Source organism: Lytechinus pictus, chromosome 15 (assembly GCF_037042905.1).
Source record: "Lytechinus pictus isolate F3 Inbred chromosome 15, Lp3.0, whole genome shotgun sequence".
Taxonomy (NCBI): domain Eukaryota; kingdom Metazoa; phylum Echinodermata; class Echinoidea; order Temnopleuroida; family Toxopneustidae; genus Lytechinus; species Lytechinus pictus.
The window spans coordinates 23692991-23710515 of NC_087259.1; the positions used below are offsets into that span (position 1 = coordinate 23692991).

General features: G+C 36.9%; 1 protein-coding gene across 5 annotated transcripts in view; it reads left to right on the top strand.

The window, feature by feature from the left end:
* Nucleotides 1–15851, top strand: part of LOC129277460 (uncharacterized) — a 29708-nt gene extending 13857 nt beyond the window's left edge. Inside the window, exons 13-23 of one of the 5 annotated variants that reach the window (XM_064110319.1) lie at nucleotides 658–727; nucleotides 1171–1242; nucleotides 1867–1931; nucleotides 2794–2851; nucleotides 3504–3595; nucleotides 4530–5650; nucleotides 6530–6628; nucleotides 7404–7633; nucleotides 9209–9262; nucleotides 13760–13898; nucleotides 14340–15851. In XM_064110319.1, the coding sequence (XP_063966389.1) occupies nucleotides 658–727; nucleotides 1171–1242; nucleotides 1867–1931; nucleotides 2794–2851; nucleotides 3504–3595; nucleotides 4530–5650; nucleotides 6530–6628; nucleotides 7404–7633; nucleotides 9209–9262; nucleotides 13760–13898; nucleotides 14340–14409 (2070 nt within the window). In that variant the 3' untranslated portion in view covers nucleotides 14410–15851. Of the gene's footprint in view, nucleotides 1–657; nucleotides 728–1170; nucleotides 1243–1866; nucleotides 1932–2793; nucleotides 2852–3503; nucleotides 3596–4529; nucleotides 5651–6529; nucleotides 6629–7403; nucleotides 7634–9208; nucleotides 9263–9961; nucleotides 10034–13759; nucleotides 13899–14339 lie in introns of those variants that run through there. The other 4 variants (XM_064110320.1, XM_064110322.1, XM_064110321.1 and 1 more) reach the window with 4 other exon arrangements.
* The last annotated feature ends 1674 nt before the right edge of the window (nucleotides 15852–17525 follow it).

Sequence of the window (17525 nt, forward strand, 5' to 3'; positions counted from 1 at the left end):
TCAATTATTGACCATGAATGCTAGTTGTGATAACCATTACACTTTATTAATGAGTGATATCATTTTTTTAAAGATCCATTATTCATCGAGGTTTCCTTCCCCTTAGAATTTGATCTTTTTTTTCATTCTATAAACTGAACTATTTGAAGATACAATATCAAAATTAGATTTACAAAACCTCAGATTAAATGTGAAATACGATGCCTGAAGAAAATATGTGACCCCTGTATATTATTGCTTTCATTGTTTCTATGCAATGTTATTCATGTAAGAATTGTTATTATAAAATGGTGATGTGGATCTTAATTAATTGTTTGGCGGAAAACTAACTCGTGACACAGGCATTCATTTTAGTCTTCAGAAAATCTGCTAATGCCTGGCACTTATGACAAGCTCTAATTACTAGTTCTTTTGACCGTTCATGGTTTTGAAATGAGAATGTTTATCAAATAACAAAGATCCACATCGCTATCTTATAAGGCATAATACACATCATTCTGCTCAGGCCTTAGAATGATGACACACACCTGTTTCCTTTGAAACAGCATTAGACCTGTCAGAGAGACACACCGTATGTATAATTATAACTAATGCCCCTGATGATGTGTCTTATAATATTATGGTCACTATTACTAATATTGCATTCACTTCATGCAGGTGATTGCTGTGACCAGTGAAGGCAAATGTGAGAGTGACCCGGTGAAGAAGAAAACAGGAAAAGATGAATGTAAGCTTGGTTTTCTATTCTTTCCCAACTACATTGTCTGCTGGTTTATATTCACCTGGTCAATAAATGTTTTACTATACCTGCACGCAAATTGAACCCTACGTGTTTATCCTAAGAGATTGGTCAACAAAATTGTTCTCAACACCATGTATTAATCACCATGTTTCTCTTTCAAATAGACAAAAAACACCATTAAAACAGTACAATTTTCCTAGATCTCACTTGTAGATCTACTGATTAATTCATATTCTTCTCAGTGCCTGGGATTCATCATTCAGTTAAATATTTCTTGAATTTTTTTGTTCTCACTCTATGCTATTTTGTATGTCATACATGTAGGTGAGAGTGATTGACCTAAAGACCTTGTATAATAATGAACATTGGTGGCTTGTGTATTATGAAATGCACAAATTTATATATTCTTTCTTTGTTTGTCTTTTTAGATAATGTCCAGTCTACAGCACCAGTTTTCTTCTCTCATCCAACAAAAACAAACTTGGAAACAAAGCCTAGCAGTAAGTTACAATACTGAAGTGATGACATCACTTTTTTTTAGCATTTCATTTCCTTGTTTCTTATTTATATATTGGAGGAGCATTTTGAAAAACATCTACAGCCCAAATTTGAGAGGAATTGGTTCACTGGGGTCCGAGCAAGGACCACATGATTATTTAATCAGCCTCAATGATGCAAATTATGGGGCTAATTACTGTAGATATTATGTGATGATATCTTTGGCCCCATTTAACCAATTCCTATCAGATTTGGACGTTAATGTTTTTCATCATGCTCCCCCGAAAATAACTCCAGACTGATAAGTAATATGACATAAAAAAACTAATTTACAGTATCATCCCTCTTCATGCAATTACTCCAATTTATCTCTGAACATTATACTCATATATATACCATTTTGTTTTAATAATTGCCTTTGTTATTGTATTATTTTATATGTCTGTATGTTTATTGTAAATTGAATATACTTCAGCTTTCAGCCTTTCAGCTGCTATTTTCAGTATGTTTTAAGATAAACCATTCAAGTGGGGGGGGGGGGGCCTGAACATATACATTTCACTGTGATTATCTTTATTGTTGTTACTCAGGGCTTATTTTATGAGTGATTTCCTTCTACTTTCCAGGTAAACCAAGAGAAAGATCAAATCCTCGTTCTCCTTCCAGGCACAGCAAGAAGAGAGACCATCATGTGAGTGCAGAAAATAAATTTGTGAAAACTTTTTGGCTCCTCTATGGACATTGATATGACTATTATCAGGGCCCAGTTGCATGAAAGTTAATATAGTGGCGACTCTGCCTCCCTTAAATGACTTGCAAAATATACTTAATTTTGATTTGCTGTTGAGTATCGCTGCCTTGATAGTTACAATTACTCATAAAAGTTACTTATGGTACCATAAATGTAAATTTTATGCATAATTGTCAATCGAAGTGTGTGAAAATAGTTAGGTGTATGATAAATATTAGATGAGGCAGTGGTGGATGAATTTCTTTTTGTTGTGCCTCATCGACAATGTATAGGGTTTGTTGATATTTGAGTTGTGTTAAAATTATGAATTGGTTAAATTGCACTGTATTGTGATATAAAAAAATTGTTGACCCTTTAATCTTGTGCTGCTGACAAAGTCTTGTGCACCAGTAACATCATGGATTGAGTGATGGATGGATGGATAGATGGATGGACAGTTGGATAGATGGACTGATGGATGGATGGATGGACAGTTGGATGAATGGATTGTCGGACGGATGGATGGATGAACGCCTGAATGAATGATCGAATGAATGGGTCAATGTATGGATGAATGGTTGGATGGATGAATAGATGGATAAATGACTGGATGGATGGATGGATTGGTGGATGGCTGAATGAATGATTGAACGAATGAGTGGATGGATGGATGATTGGTTGAATGGATGGATGGATGAATAAAATTAGGAGATCAATGTTGGAGAAATTGATCTGTTTGGGATTCACAAATATTCCATTAAAATGCTATATCCATATGTGTTATCAATAATTTCTTTTTACTTTAAAATTTTGTTTACAATAGTCCAAACCAGGGAGTTCCCCAGCAAGTTTTGATACATCAGTCTCCAGACCCATGTCAGGTGAGAATAAAGCTAATTGTTCAGATAATGTATATTACTGTGTTCATGTCAAAGTTTATATTAGTTCCATAGCTTGTATTTAATTGTATCCAAAGATAACAGTATCTGTACCTTCTCGCTTGCAACAGAAGAATTTAAACATTTTGGTTTAGACTTTTGAGAATTCAAGATTTCAAAAGGTCAATATTAGTTTACAAACACTACTCCTCGGGAGTTATTCTCAATAAATATAGAAAGTATGAATACATAGCTGCAATCAAATTATCTCCTTTCAAGGGATCTGTTTTCCTGATATTGAAGATTTAATGATTTTTTTTTCAAGATTCAGAAAATAGACTCGAGGAACTTTTTTGTGTCTTGTTGATATTATTAATGTCCTGAAAGCCCATCATTAAACTTTTTCTTATGACAAGAAAAGTATTCTCTGAAAACTTAATCAAATTTTAATCAAATTTGTCTAAAAATCATTTACTTAGGTTAAATGAAATTGAAAGTTAAGTAGATACAATTGGTCTTTGTTAACTCCATGATGTTATAATGAAATTATGAATGATGTAATGGAAGTAAGTTTATATTGTCTCTCTGCACCGAATTCATGGAAACCAATTATTTTCTAAAGATGCGTTGAATTTTCATTATTCATTCCATATAGCTGCATCCAGCTCATGGAGTGGGAACCATAAAAAGAGGTCATCTAGAGCTCGAAGTGCACGTAAACAGAGGGAATCACAGCAGCCGAGCACGGTAAGGAGACCAGTGGATTATTGTCACCTGTGTCAGGGATGCCTCTTTCCAGACTAAAGTCTGAATTCAGACCTTTTCAACATATCTTCTGCCATAGAAAACTCCCTTTTCATGTCAGAATGGGTCATTCTAGATGATTTAGCTCTTTTGTTTAACAGTGAAGCTCAGATCCCGTCCAGAATAGACCACCTTACCATTCATGCTCTTTTGCTCTTTTTTTATCTAGCCTAAGTGGCATTCTTGCTGTATTATCATACAAAATTTGAGGATGACTGTGTAAATTATTGTTCCCGAGCAAGGCCTTGGGGTGATAGAAGGGCTGGTATGAAAAGCAGTGAGGGAGTGATGATTTCCACTGTCATCCGAATACAAAGCAGTCTATATTTGTTTTGTATACATTGTACCTCATTGTAAATCACATAATCTTAGACCCAATGGTTTCAATTTTAGGATGCCCAGTGTAATAAAATGAGCTGCACTGCACTGGTGCTGGGCAGCCAATACATCCAGCTGGCCAGCGCACCGTTTGGTGTGCGTACTTGACCAAGAAGAAGCAGCCAGCTAGGTCGCACTTAGCAATACACTTGTGGCCCCACCCTCAGGGGTTACGAGTACTATCAGAGGGTTTGATAGAAGAAATTGACAGTAAGTCCAACCCCTGAGATGATGATATACGGAATAGCACCGCGTCACATGATGTAGTTTTGACCAATCAGTGATAAAAATCTTAGTACAAGGTATATAAAAGCTGTAAAATATGGTAGGCTCAGTCACTACTATTGATAATACTGGGAATTTGTGCATTTTGTGAAGTCACTCCTTCACATTTATCCTGAGAGGTTGGTTGAGCACAATGTACTCAACACAATGTATACATCAGTGTTTCTCTTCCAAAAAGTAATCTAAAACTTGTGTTTTGCTCTTCTATCCTCAGGAGGATGCCCGCAAGAACCGTCACATTGCTGCCCTGAAGAAACTGGAGAGAGGTCAGAAGTCATCTACAGGAGAAGATTCCTCAGACTGGTCTGAGGACGACAGATGGAAGGCGCTAACAGGCCAGCAGGTCAGCGGTTCAAACCACACCACGGTCAATCCAAGTAGGCACAGAGACACAAAGGATGACCCAGAGTTCTTGAGTGTCACCGTATCATACAAGGATTTCACTGATGATGATGTGCTTCAGAGAGTGGAGGGCGGTAATGAAAAATCTACTTCAGCAGAATCAAACGAGACAAGGAGACGACATAAGATGTCGCGGAAGGACGTTACGTTTGATGAGACGGTGCATTCTAGGGACAGGAAGAAGCAGCAGCAGCATGCTGTTGGTGCACATGGAGAAGGTTTGCCTGGTGAAGGAATTCTAGAGCACTTCCCTGCGGACAGCGTGGACAGGAGGGCCTTGATGCGTCTCTCGCTGTCCATGAAGAGACAACAAACTGCTCTAGGAGTGGAGCGGGAAGCAGGTTTGAAGTATCCAGGAGATGTCATGTCGTACGTTCCTCCGCGGCCTGGTAGGATGCACCATGCCGCCACACAGGAGTCAAACTCTAAGAAGCGCCAGCTGGAGTCTCTGGCCCACAGCAGCCGCTTGTCATTCAACCCTTCTCTTGCCATGCAAGATCTGAGATTGCAGGAGAACTCCATTGCCCCAAACAATCCCTTGTCTGCTGCAGGGGAGAGCAAAGACTTCACCTTGATGGCCAATGGCTATGTTGTCTATCAAGAGAAACCGAACTCTGCAGAGAAAAGGGAGCAACAACAAGAACTTCAAAGTCACAGGTCTTCTGTCCAAGAGGATATCAATGATGTGGAAAAGCTTCCTGACCATCTCCCCGAGAGGTCTCCTAGGGAAGTGGGGTCGCTCAGAGGTTCGTGGAACGACGTTGACAGGTTCGGAGTCAGTGACAGTGACAATGATGACTTTGATGATGCCGGCAGGATGGCCAGTGGAGCACCAAGTTTTATTGATGATAACAACAACAGCAATAGCAGCATTAGAGGAGATAAATCCCTTTCAGCAATCAACAAGGGTATCAAACGGGATATCTTCACCAGGTTAGAGAAGTTTAGGTTCACTTAGTCTATAAGCAGTTGGTCTACTTCTCAGTTAGTCAAATACCACATGGGCTCAACCTATTTTGTCTACTATCAGTTTAGTATAATTATAATTTGGTCTTCTGGTACAGTACACTTGGTCTTTTTACCACTTTAATAGTCTGATTTTAATTTAGGCAAATGCTAACTTTTTCTCATTTCCACTTCATCCACTAATTATTTCTTTCATTTTGTCAAATGAAAAATTCATTAATAAACAGTTCACCTAACCATATAGACTATTTGGTGTTAGACAACGTGGACATTAGACAAATTGGGTAAGGCCTAACTGGAACATACACCAAATGCTACATTGGGCTAAATGACATTTAGACCAATGTTTAGTAGACGAACTAGGATTAGACCATGTGGGATGAGACCGAACTGAAAATAGACAAAATGGGTGGAGACCAATCAGCAATTTTCTGTAAGAGTGTGTATTAAGGACTTACTTTAAATGGATGGCTCTATAGGCTCTATACATTGTCATTGTTTTTCACTTTTATTTGCTTCTTTTTATTATTTGCATGGAAGCGCCGTGGTGTAGCGGTTCTGACTCTCGCCTTGTAATCAGAGGGTCTTGTGTTCGAATCCCACCATGGTCTAGCGTCCTTTGGCAAGGCGTCAATCCACACTTTGCCTACACTGAGACTGACATCCTCCATGACATGGTACTGAGATGTTTGATCAAAGATTGATGAACAGATGGTATATTCTCTGTACAGAAAGTTTAGTTGGCACAATAAAAAAGGTTTTATTTTAAGATGTGTTTTAAAATGCATTTTAAAATTGTTTAAATCATTTCTTAAATAAAAAATGTTCTTTTCATGGCAACCTTAGCAGGAATCCTCTGAAGGAACATGCCTTGCCATCCCGTAGCATCTTAGCTGACCATGGATCATTCTACCAGAGGACTAACACATTCATATCAAGTCATCGGTAAGAAACATAAGAATTCATGGGAGATATATGTCAAACAAGAAGCAAAATTGGACTTACAGATGACATTAAGTTGTGAATTGAAATATTGGAGAAAATTGTCCAAAAGTGATTGCGAAAGGATGTTTATTATGCACCTAAGAAAGGGTCTTCAATGGAAAAGCAATGGAATCCCTAAAGTGGTAAAAAAGAAAATTGACTCAATTCTCCCGAAGGTCACATTCACCACACTCAAATGAACATGTATGGGACTATGCCCATATTGTCTTCCAACGTTTCAACTGCTTTTTATTTTGTTTCCAATTTTGAAGCCTGTGCTTGGGGGCAATTCTTTGCAATGGAAAATATCTTCATGATATTCCTCAGAAATATTGTAAATAGAATTTGATAGATCGTAATTACAGTGAAACTTGTCACTTGTGACCACCTAAGGGAAACACAAAATGTGACCTTTACAGACAGGTGGCCACTATAGACAGGTTCTTATGCACAGGATCTGCCTCCATTGTAATCAGTTTTAGGGGTCACTATAGACAGGTGACTGCTATAGACAGGTTCTTAAGTAATTTGCTTCCATGGGAATCAGTTTTAGTGGTCACTATAGGCAGGTGGCTGCTATAGACAGGTTCTTATACACACATTCTGCCTCCATGAGAATCAGTTCTAGTTGTCATTATAGACAAATGGCTGCTATAGACAGGTGTTCATTAACACAGATTTGACTGTATTATTTTTAAATTTACCCAAATATTTTTATCATCATATCATAATATAGGCCTACCCTGAAGAAGAATCTAGCAAGACTAATAGCCCCCGGTGCCTACAACATGCCGCCACCCTCCACCGCTCAGACAACTCTAGATCCCGACTTCCCTAGCAGCAAGAAATCTGGGGGTGGGGCCAATAACTACCAGTTCATTCCCACCCAGTTCCGCACCCAGCCCGTCAATCTCCCCACCCCTCTCCTCCCCAGGGGTAACACGCTTGCCAGCCTACAAGACAAAAGTAAGTAATCCTTGTATTATATTGTAAATGCATTGAATGGTTTATATTATTCGCTGGTTTCAATGCATTGTTAACACCTATATTCCAATGTATTTTGCAAATTATCCATTGAATAGTTATTTTTATTCCCCTGGTATAAAGGTACTATTAATACACTTCTTTATAATATAGTAACTCATTGAATGTTTTATTGTTATTCCTTGGTACATGTATATAAGACTAGTACTATTAACACCTTTCTTACTCTCAAAGTATTTCCTGAATAGTTATTCTTATTCAGCTGGTATAGAGGTGCTATTAATACCTTTCTTACTCTCAAGTTATTTACAATTCATTGATAAGTTCATATTATTTCTTGGTATATAAATGTACCATTAACACCTTTTTACCTCTCAAGATGTTATATTGCATGTTGTCAAGCAAAATTGCCTTTATTCTTTTTTTTTCTTGCTCATATCATTTGTATATTATTTGTTTGTAGTCATTCATTTCATATTTACTGCCCATTATCACTTAATATTATCTGCATTTTTTTGGTTTCTTTTTATTGTTTTACATTTATAATCAAGTTGTCATTTTCTCTTTCTTCCAATGTGGAACATGGAATATTTCAATATTGCCATTTCATAATATAATAATTACATGTACATGTACAATGCATCCAATGAAAAAGGAAGGAAACCCTCTTTCATAGATTCTTTGATTTGAGACTAAATTCTTAGAGAGCCGTTCATGCGTGGCACATTACAAAAAATACTGGGGCACGTCAGAAATGATTTGTGGAGAAACATTTGAATCTGAATCCACTCTCATTACGGCAGAAGCTAATAAAGAATAAAAAAGAACTGCTAACGAGGCGTCCCTTTCTTGCGCCATGTCCTTGTTATTCTCAACAAATCTCGACCCATTTTTCCATACGACATGGTTTTGACATCAATATTTTGTATATGTTTTCTCATCTTAGCTTTCATATTACATGTAGGTATCAAATACAGAAAAAATATCTAAATTTACGATCATGTAAATGAAATATACCATAAATCTTTGTTAATATTGGAAAAAAGTGAATTGGAATTCTTTTTTCCTTTTTTTTTAATGCACTGTACAATGTGATTAGCATATTTTCGCAATCACTATGCAGACGCTTTCTTCATTTCACCAATTCCTTTGAAAATGTGAGTCAAATCACAATGGACAGCTGAGAGGTTTTTGTCGAAAGTTGGTGGAGCGGGAGAGCAAATAGTCTGAAGATTCGAACCGGATGAACAATTGCAAATGTGGTTTGTCCAGAGTCCAGGATGACACTGCTATTTTGATTCACCATTATTCGACAAATGCTTCTTTGTTATTGAAGGGCTTTTGACAAAAGATTTTGTGTAGTGATTGCAAACCTGCCCTGTCATATACATGATGTACATGTACATATCTCTACTTTCAGTTCATTTACACAATAATTCATACAGAACGTATACCAGGGTTTATGTTGTATTTGTCTCTTTTATCATGAATAAGATTTATTCTCATCACATCATTATTATATGTACTTCTTTCTTTCTTCATGTTCCAATTTCTTAGTCCTACCGGCCAATCTTAGGCTTGCTCGCTGTTATACTAGTCCAGAAATTGATCGTAAGGCTGTTTGCTATGAATACTACCACTCCCTTTCAATGCTGTAACACCCAAATTTTAAATTATAATAATTTTCTGACAAACTTGGAGAGTAAGATAATAGTTTGATATCAGTTACGAGTGCTAGTTATTTCTAATTGTAACAGCTATGTATTCCTTTGTTTGGAGCTAACAACGAAGCTATGATGTTTTAACTTTTTTTTAAAAATTTAATCAACAACACTAAAGCTTTTTGTACTGTGATCATAACAATGCTAAATAGCCATGATGACTAATTATGAGTCATGTTTTTTTTTCTGTATTTTTTTGATAAAGAGAACTAGCAAAAAATTGAATGATGAATTGAAATATTTCTTTTTAAAATCATATTCGCTTAAAAGCTGCAATATACACCTTGACTTTAACAACAAATGACTGCTATAACCAAAGGCCCTTTGCAAAAAGATTTACAATTATCAAGGCAACATTACCTTGATGGTGAATACCATTGAAACCTTGATCGTGATCGGATACCAAGTCCTGTTTCCATGGTTTTCACCATGAATCTAAGTCATTCACGAAACATGCCACTGACTTGACAGTCACAGCTAAACTACTTCTAGAAGAGGAGATAGATCTAATTTTACCTGACCCAATCCCTAAAGATGATTATTCATTTATTCATTCATCTTAATTTGACTTGTTCTATTTGGTCCTCAGATTTGAAAATGAAAAGGACCAGTACAATGAGCAAGTAATGCTCTTCTCTCACAGCTCCATTTATATTAGGAAGTATGTTGTGATTGTACGAATGGTTATCTCCCCACCAAAAGGACAAAAGGACGCAAGTGACATATAAAAAAAAATTACTTATAAATATATTGTTGTGTTACTCTTCCTGCGCTATTCTTCTGAACAAAATCACATTCCTGTTCATAAAAGCATCATTTGGCCTGTTGAAAAAGAGAGTTGGAGTCAAACACAAGTGTCAGATTTAAACACAACTGAAAAGCACAACCAACTAGAATCAAGCTTGCATTTTAAATTTGAGATCCAACACCTTTCCTTGACTTTGATTTTCTTAGAAACATTGTTACTATGGTAACAGTCAGAACACATTTTGTCAGATAAAATTTCTGATAAGTCCTTTCATGAAACGATTTCCAGGCATTGCATTAAAATGTGTTATGTTTTGCTCATTAAAACAGGAAATATGATGTCACATGCTTCCTTTTTGCCATTTTAGGGTTTGATGTGGTTTTATTGATCACAAAATCCACCTTTTCCTCCTTCCCCGTCCCTCTCCCTCTATCAGTACCTTTTTCTAATTGACCCCCCCCCCCTTTCTCCCCATTTCACACATGTGTGTTTTTATTAAAAAATCATTTAATGTCCTATAATAATTTAATTGCAATTTACTTGTGTTTTGTATTTGCACTTTCATCCTGTTTTGAAGTCACAAATTCTTAACACATATACTCATGAATCCTACATGTATGCCCCCCCCCCCCCGAAAAAAAAAATGTTGTGGCTCTGTGGATATAAAGTCCCTAGATTTTGAACTATGAGGTCTAGGGTTCATGTACCCCCACAGCACTCACATTCTTTGGCAAGGTTTATCTTAAGTTACCTCTCTCAGCCCAGGTATTCATAGAACATATGTTTGTGGTAGGAAGGAGTTATTTGGATGCTTGAGCACTTGATTATGGTAGCCATGCTAAACCTGGGGTAATAGTATCCAGCACATAGCAACACTATATTGAATAGAATGTTGAATTATATTAGATGTTGCATATTATTTTCTTAGTGTATTATACTGAAAGCAATTTGTACTCATTAGCCCGTATTCTGAAGTCAGGTTTAACTTAGAACATGGTCTAACTCTGTGCTAAAATTATAGAGAGCTAAAAGCTAAAAAAATTCTGCTTATATTGGATATTTCTTATATTTACTGTTTTCTTTCCCCTTGCTTTCATAATGAAGAAAATATTCCAGTAATCATTCTGAAACAGTTATAAATGATTCAAGAGTCATAAGAGTTAATAAATTGAACAGAGTTTTGTGTTCCAATTAGCTCTCCATAGTTCAACCACAACTTTAAGCCAGGGTTTAATTTAAACCCGAGTTCAGAATACGGGCCATTAGGTTTAATGACAGGATTGATCTGCACTGTGTGTTAGATGCTGTAGCTTTGGGTAGGCCGCCAGCCCACCCCTACACACACAAGCACATTGTATGGAACTTCACAACACATTCTCATATGCCACCTTTTTGTGTCTTGTGTTAAAACCTTTGTTTTTTTAAATACTTTTGTTTATCAGTCATTCTACAGTCACACAAATAAAACTGATTATAAACTGACCAATTGTAAATCATTCAAAATAAGGTAGTAGCTTTGGTCATGCAGTGGGGGGGGGGGGTCATGAAAGTGGTCAGTGCTTACAATTTCAGTGAAATCCTTGGTTTTGATTGGCTGATAGGCACTGGCCTCTAACTGCTACTATGGTAACTGTCGGAGAAAGACAATTTGTCAGTGCTGACAGCTTTCTTGAAACGGTCCCCTGGGGCCCATCTTACAAAGAGTTGCGATTGCTCAGATCAATCGCAACCATTACGTCAAAAACCCCATTTTAGGCGACACCGCAGTTCGGATTGCAAACTGCGGTTTTAGACCCCATTTTTCATTTGAAACTCTCATTTTTCATTTGAACATTTCCAAGCCCCGATAAACCCATCTTGGCCAGGTAATCCCCGTTGTCTCAATTTCACCTCCACAGGCCAGTAAAGCCAAGGACGAAATGATAAACAACAGCTATGCTATTACGTAAGACTTTTCTGCCTGTAGAAGGAACTTCGGAATGAAATTATTGTATTCGATATTTAATCACGTTTTCAAAGGCATATTGTATTCAGACATCCAATATTAGTCCTTTTTCAATTTTGAACGAAGAAAATCGACCTCGAAATAAGGAAAATAAGCGAATAAAAATTACGGTATGCTTTGCATGCAGGGACCGCCCTCAGCGCTGCGATGCATCCCATAGTTTCTGTCCGTCCAGCAAGAAAATATGGGATGCATGCCGTTCACTCGCGCATTGATACAGTCCTAACGTTCGAAAAAAAAAACCAGCCTGACAGAAAGAAAGAAGGAAAGAAAGAAAGAAAGAAAGGAAGGAAGGAAGAAAGGAAGGAAGAAAAGAAAAAAGTTGCACTTCACCGCGTGTATACACGGAACTCCATAGCAGGCTCTCAATCCATCGTGTATGGCCCCCTGCTGTGACTGTATGTGCTGGGCTGTCGTGTTATCTTCGGACCGAGGTCAAGAAACATGTGTTTTGATACTTAAATTGCTTGCTTGGGGCAGTTCGGGCTTATAGTACTTGGAGAAGAGAATTGGTGAAAAGGAAACTGGGGTATAGTGTTCTCAAATGGAGGTTTTTCGTCATGCTATGGAAAATATTTTCTAGCTATGGTGTATACTCATGCATTCATTGTTTTCTTGAAAATTCACTGCGCTTCTCTTTGCATACAAAGGACATTGTGCAAATTTTTCGTAGAAAAAAATTATGACACTAATGGATTTCCATAGAGTTACGATTGATTGGATCAGTCGTAACTCTTTGTAAGACGGGGCCCAGGAGTGGCTTTGTCAGTGTGACTGTGGCAATTGAATGAAAAGTCTGCCCCTCTTCCCCATGTAGAAACTTTGGATATGTTCACTGTAGGATATGACCTTTGTGTGTGGATCATGCATATGATCTCTTGCAAATGTGTTACATCACGTTGGGATTTGAAATGCACAAGTTTGAAGTTTATGAAGAGTTCAAGCAATTTCATGAAAATCACCACCATATATGCCTTTTGCAGTTAGAAGATTCATCCATTTATTGTTCCTACCTGAGAGTATAACATAAATATATATGCTAGATAGTTACAATTAATTTTTTTTTTACATGGTTCGTCATAGACTTGCAGCAAGACTAAGGGGGTGTTGCAAGAAAATATTTGCAATCATTAGAAAATTTCGGTTGCAATTGATAAATCAATTCTAGCTGTAGCATATGAGATTATACTCCTTGATTCAAGAAGCAGATTACAAATAAATCGCAATTTTGTTTTAATTTTAAAACTTACGATCTTTTTAGGGACTGAAAGTAGACTTGCAAAATCAACTTTATTGTTATTTAGAGACCTTATATCATCCATTTTGGAAGAAGGACTAATAAAATTGAGATAGACAGGTATAGAGAAATCAAGGGAGACAGAGATAGAGAGAAGGATGTGTGTGGTAGAGGGAGAGAGTGAGAGAGAGAGAAACACATCCACGCACAAGAAAGAGAGAGAGAATGTGTTTTGGAGGGGAGGGGGAGGCGATGGTGTATGTGTACATGTTAGGGAAAGATCGGAAGAGGTGATAAGTTAACTCATAATCTCTCAGGTCATTTATGTGTTCTTCATACTCTAAGTACCTATGATACAATACAACAGATTGAACTTACCCTTTATTTTCTCTACCAGGTGCCTTTGTACGGAAACTTCAGACCCTTTCACATATGTCTTCATCTCAAGGTGCCAAATCAGTATCGTTCTGCAATGATTGTGGAAGAGAACCAGACCCCAGACCCGTATCCCTCCGCTATTCGCACAAACAGGAATCGTAAGCATCCTTTCACACTTACACAAGTTTAGTGATACCTTGGATGTTGTCTCGTAGAATTTTGCGATGATGCTTGGCACTACCCTTTCCTTCTTGTATGTTACACACAACTTTACGAATGACTGTTGATTTTTTTCTTGTGCTCAATCAGGTAAAAGATAAAAGATAAAACATCCGACAAGTCCCATTTTTATCTGACAGTTCAGCCAATCAAAATCAAGGAAAAATGTCAGATCTGACAACTTGTCGGACAAAAATGTTGATGAAACGCTCCCCTGAATTTTCCTTACTTGGAAAATCCCGGCAAATGACACAATTACTAAATTTGTTTAAGCAACATATAATCTATTGAGGAAGTGTTCCATTCATTTATTTATTTTTTTATTCTATCAAATGTTCTACTTCACCTATCCCACTTTTCATTTTCTTTTTGACTTTCAGACACGCCCTCCACGGCCCTAGATTAAGAAGTGGACATTCCGAGATGATGTCCCCTCCTGTTGCTAGGTGACACCATAACCCCCCCATCCACAGACCACGCCCCTTTTTATAGGAGCACCACCATCAGCTACTGAAGTCCTTCATTGTGATTAGCTGATTGTAAATTTGTTAATTTCTTATTGTAACAAGTCTTTTATGAAATCAGACCCTGATATACTTATCAGCCTCGGGTATAGTAAATTGATAGAAAGTTGCTCCAGGTAAAAAGTTATTATTTTATACCTCCTCATTACCCATATTTTTGCTAGAACCTCGAAAGAAATTATACATTTGTATACTAGATCCTCGAAAGACATTATATATTTGTATGCTCTCAAACCTATTGTAGCAGCCATCTGTCTCTAGTGGTTACCATTTCCGTTTCCGATGGGTGGCCTTAACATACAATTTTGAGTGTATTTCTAAATCATGTTGTCAATTTACATTATCAAATAGTGAAATATGAATCCACAAACTATGTTTGTGCTTAACCAATCATTTGCTTACATTTTTGAGTAAGTATTTAATGATTTCAGTTATTTTTAGACAAATTCATTGGTGATTTTCTATAATTTATATAGAATAGTGACTATTATATTCAAGCATATATTTTGTTATTATTATGATGGATTTTATATCAGTTAGGTTCTATGTTTAGAATAAGGTACATGTAGTATATAGCTACTCATTTGGAAAAGAAGTTTGTAACTTGTTTCTCAAAAATACCATCATGCATTTAAAGTCAATTTCATGTGTCAGCTAGTATTAAATAGAGTAGAAACATTGTACTGTTATTTTATCATGAAGTATGCTTGAATGATATGACATCCTCATTATTCAACTCCTCAGGAAAACATAGTATTATTAATGTAAGGACATTCCAGTTGTAGAGGCATTTTGGTAGCTCCAAGTAAACCCTGGCTTTCATGGGGCCTACAATCGTTTTGCAAAGACGTAAATGTCAAAAATGGCAAAGACGAACACTCAAATTTTATGCCGCAAAAATTGCACCAGATGTGGAAAATTGCCGCTTTGAGGTTCAGAATCTTAGCAAATTTTGTTTAAAAAAAGAAATCTGTATTCCCCATCGGTTAAAGTTAATCCACCTCTGTCAGGCCCATTGAAATTCAGTTGGAGAGTTACGTAGCTAGTTTAATATAATGTAAGTGTAATGTATTCTTTTAAATGAAAAGAAGTGGAGGGTGGACAAGATAGGGTGAAAGTGCATATTTTGGTGTGGGTGTGGGGGTATAAATAGATTGAGAGGGGGAGGAGAGAGAGTGAGCGAGCGAGTGAGTGCACATTAGAATGTATACATCTGTATATTCACAATGTAAATTGCATATGTTTAGTACCACTAGAGATCATAATTAGTATGAAATATTATTTATATGGCCAGTTTTTACCTCCTCTTCTTGTAAATTATGTACAGTATACAGTGTATAGATAAATTATTCAATATGTTATCCTTACAGCCATTTATGCATTATTTGTAATGTGATGATTAGAAAGTGCATTATAAGCAGCTGGTGTGCACATAGCATAATTCGAAATGAAATATGTGAATGTATCAGAAATACATATCCATGTACATATTTAATATTTTATATGAAGGTAAACTAAAGGCTAAAAGCTTTAGAAAATAGATTTTTCTACTCTCACTTGTATCTATAACGTTCGATTTGTCATATGTAAAGATACCTATCACGTATTCTTTTTTTGCGTGCCCGAGAGCACTGTTTGTTGGAACATGAAAAAAAAATACCTCCACAACCCAAACTTGATGGGAACCGGTCCATGGGGACACAAGATGTGGCTGTAAATGTACTTTCTAAGCCCAATTGAAATCAATGTAAATTTGCCGGGTTCCATACAGTTATGACCCAGGCCGATTTACACATATTTCAATGGGGGCCTATTCGGTTTTTCTTTAAGCTCTACCTTGGGCCAACACGAACCCATTCATGTCAAATTTAGTCCAGATGCTGGACCTTCGAGATTTTGTTTTCCTCCACACACTGCGCTCTAACCACTGTTCGCTTTTCCCATTGATCGCGCGATCCCCAAATTTACCCTCCTACCTCCTATCGGTAGGAGGGTAAATTTGGGGATCGCGCGATCAATGGGAAAAGCGAACAGTGGTTAGAGCGCAGTGTGTGGAGGAAAACAAAATCTCGAAGGTCCAGCATCTGGACTAGTCAAATTAGGTGTGTGGAGGTTCTTCATGTGCCTTACCAAAATATGGTCATAAAAATACCAAAATGCAAAAATGGAAATTGGTGAGGTCACTTCGGTTCTTGTATGTTCCTGTCACTTTCAATAAAGTTTATAATCTATGCCACGGATAGTATTTAGTTTGCCGAAAACTTGTTAATATGTTTCAATGTGAAACCAGGTACATGTACTTGTAGAATAAAGCAGTTCCGTCCATTGATTTGTGGTGCAATTATTGAAGTGCATAATTTGGGGTTTGATGAAAGTTTTTTTTTTTGTGACATTATTTTGTGTCATTCATTATTATTACAATTAATGATGATATTCTGTCTTAGCAACTGGCTTATTATTATAATAATAATATTATTATAAGTCACCAAATCAGTCATAAGTCTTGCAGCTAATTGTAAATTCAGAAATGATTTTTTTGGAGTAGGTAAATTAAATTGTATTAAATACAGTGCTCATGCCCGTGTATATGTAGATCTATATTGATTTCTAGTAGATATCAAATTGATAGATCAATTTTAACTGTAGTATATAAGAACTCATATTTTCTGTTGCAAGAACAAGACAGATAAGCAATTGGTAATAAATGTAAAATTAATAGCAAGATTTATAATTGGTTTTAGGGCATAGAATTGTCTCACAAATGATTGCAAGTGTATCTTAAGCCCCTTTCACAATTGACGTACGACCACTTGCGACCTTTTGGTCGTGCGACAGGCTGCAACAGGCATCAATCGCCAGTCATCTCATAATATCGCACAGAGGCTTTCACAGTTGCAACAGCTGTCGTACAACAAAAACAACCAGTAAAACCCGTTGCACGAGTAAGTCGCTTATGATCCTATTGTGCTCGTGCGATCACATGCGAGTGTTGCACGAGGGATTGCGAGGGGAACGGTCGCACACAACGGTAGTGCAATGTTG